This window comes from Antrostomus carolinensis, unplaced genomic scaffold, assembly GCF_000700745.2.
Source record: "Antrostomus carolinensis isolate BGI_N321 unplaced genomic scaffold, ASM70074v2 scaffold29792, whole genome shotgun sequence".
In the NCBI taxonomy this organism is placed as follows: domain Eukaryota; kingdom Metazoa; phylum Chordata; class Aves; order Caprimulgiformes; family Caprimulgidae; genus Antrostomus; species Antrostomus carolinensis.
Window position 1 is genome coordinate 1 of NW_010300653.1, and position 2395 is coordinate 2395.

At 39.0% G+C, this 2395-nt stretch overlaps 1 protein-coding gene across 1 annotated transcript in view; it reads right to left on the reverse strand.

Moving 5' to 3' along the window:
* Positions 1-1761: 1761 nt before the first annotated feature.
* Positions 1762-2395, reverse strand: part of FOXG1 (forkhead box G1) — a gene marked incomplete at its 5' end in the record, with an annotated part of 1014 nt that continues 380 nt past the window's right edge. The window contains one exon of the mRNA XM_010163210.1: positions 1762-2395. This exon is cut by the window's right edge and continues 380 nt beyond it. Coding sequence (XP_010161512.1) covers positions 1762-2395 — 634 coding nt within the window.

The window sequence follows — 2395 nt, forward strand, 5'->3', positions numbered from 1 at the left end:
GGCGGGGGAGGGGGCTTCGAGCTGGAAACTATCGCTACTTTCACAATATTTACAGCCAAAGTGTTTGCAGCATTAAAAGTAGATAAATTATATAGTATAGATACTTGTGGAACAGTGTTCCTTTAAGATATTGTATAACATACGTATCATAACTTACTAAATTTGTTCAAATGATTATATGAAAGCTAATATGCATATACACACACACACATAGTTCATAAAGCTTCAGTTATCACAGAGTTCAAATTCATTTCTTTCAGAAGAATAATTCTTTCAATGCATTTCAGAGATTGCAAGAACACGTATCTACGTAACAGATTAAAAAAAACAAACATTTTTTTTCCAATGTGTGCATATATACTTACATTTATGTGTATGTATATACATGTGTGTATATATATATATATATGCATATATACACGTAATCAATTTTAAGCATCTTCAACGCGAGGCACAGTTTTTAGTAAGACACTCTACCTCGTACTAACAATTTTTAAAGCAGACTTGATAAGCGTTCTGGCCCAAACCGGACATCACAGTAGTGGACAATATGTTTAACTAAATATCATTGCTCCTTAACTTTTGAAAATACTGTTGTTAAAGAGCATATGATCGGATTGGGAGCTGGAGGAGAGGGGGGGAGAAGCATGTGAAAAATGGTGGACTGCTGTAATAAGCAGCACTCTGGTCTCCCTGTAACTTTAAAGCCTCTGGCATATCAACTCTACTTAATAAAAGAGACAAAAAAACTATCAAGTATATATGAATTTAGCCTATTTTTTTTTATTTCTGTGTGTTCATAGTAAACATTTTTGTAAGTGACAAACACGGGCATATGACCACAGTATCACAATCAAGAAATTTTAAGACGACATTAACAATCACTCAAATTTATGCGGCATTTGCGCAACACAGGTTACATATTTGCAAGGTTTACCTATAAGTACAATAGGTATTAACATTTCACTACATTTAGAAAAAAAATAAAGGTGACCTGTTAGTGACCACATACATCAAAATATACACAACACAAACTGAAGGCAATCATTAATTTTGTCCCCTTCTGATTCATTTGAACGGGCAGTGCTGCAAACTGAAATAATGTTGCTGTTTTTTAAATTACTCCGTACACTGAGTGCATTTTCTAAAACCCAATCTTTGGTCTAAAAGTAAACAAACAAACAAACAAACAAAAGAAAAAGGAACCCCAAAAAAAAGCAGTTCAGTAAAGAAAAGGATAAAATAACAAATGGCCAAAATGTAGTTCTCGGGCATCTTTCAGTATTAATTCTGCTTAAATACAAATTACGTCTTAAGTTTTTCATAAATTTAGTGATGGGGTGGGATTTGTTGTTTTTTTTTTTTCCTCTTTCAAGCTTTGCACCCACCGACACATCCATGATAACTTATAATACTGCAAACATGGAGAATCTGACGGCTTTTAGTGATAGACTTATCGTATTTGAATAAAAAATTGCAAAAGCAGTCACTATTTAGATACACGTTCTACTATAATTTTGTCTCCCAAACTTCAAAGTCTACAATGTAATCTCCCCACATTGCACCTTGCTGACACTCCTCACCTTGGTGGAATAATAAACAACCCTAAAGACTGAACAAACGTACAGAAAATGGGGGACTTAATAAAAAATACCTGGACTTTTTTGTTTTGCTTTGCTTTCTTTTTTTTTTTTTCTTTTAATTATCATTTACAATGCAAATGTGTGTAAAATGTTCACTTACAGTCTGATCCCATGGATGTTAATGTATTAAAGGGTTTGAAGAAGACCCCTGATTTTGATGTGTGAAATAATCAGAAAGTCCTCCGGAAAGTCCCGTTGTGAAACTTGGCAAAGAAGGTCTTAAGGACTCACAGGGGAGAGTGGAGGGCGCCTGTGGCGACGTGGAGGAGGAGGCTGCCCTGGCCGTCATTGAAGTGCTGCTTTGAGAAGTCATTGAAGGGTGAGGAACATGGGGGAAAAAGTAACTCGTCTGTCCTGCTAGGAGGTTTACAGAGCAGGGATTTAGGGAATAGGTGCCGGAGCAGGGAACTGACAAGCCACACGGCACCGAGGCGGCCAGAGCTGCTGCTGTGAGGTGATGAGTGGCATAAGGTATCTCTCCATTGACTAGTCTATCAACACTTAACCCATTAGACGTGGAAAAGGAGTGGTTGTTTCCCAAGGAGTTTTGAGTCAACACTGAGCTGTAGGGCATGGGGTGGCTGGGGTAGGCGGACGTGGTCCCGTTGTAACTCAAAGTGCTGCTGGCCCGGGGATGGTGCAGGGAGAGGAAGGGGGACATAGGCCAGTACAAGGATCCCGCCCTGTCCATGAAGGTCAGTCCGGTGGAGGTGAGCCGGGCGCCCCGCTTGAAGGCCAGCTTGGCCCGCGAG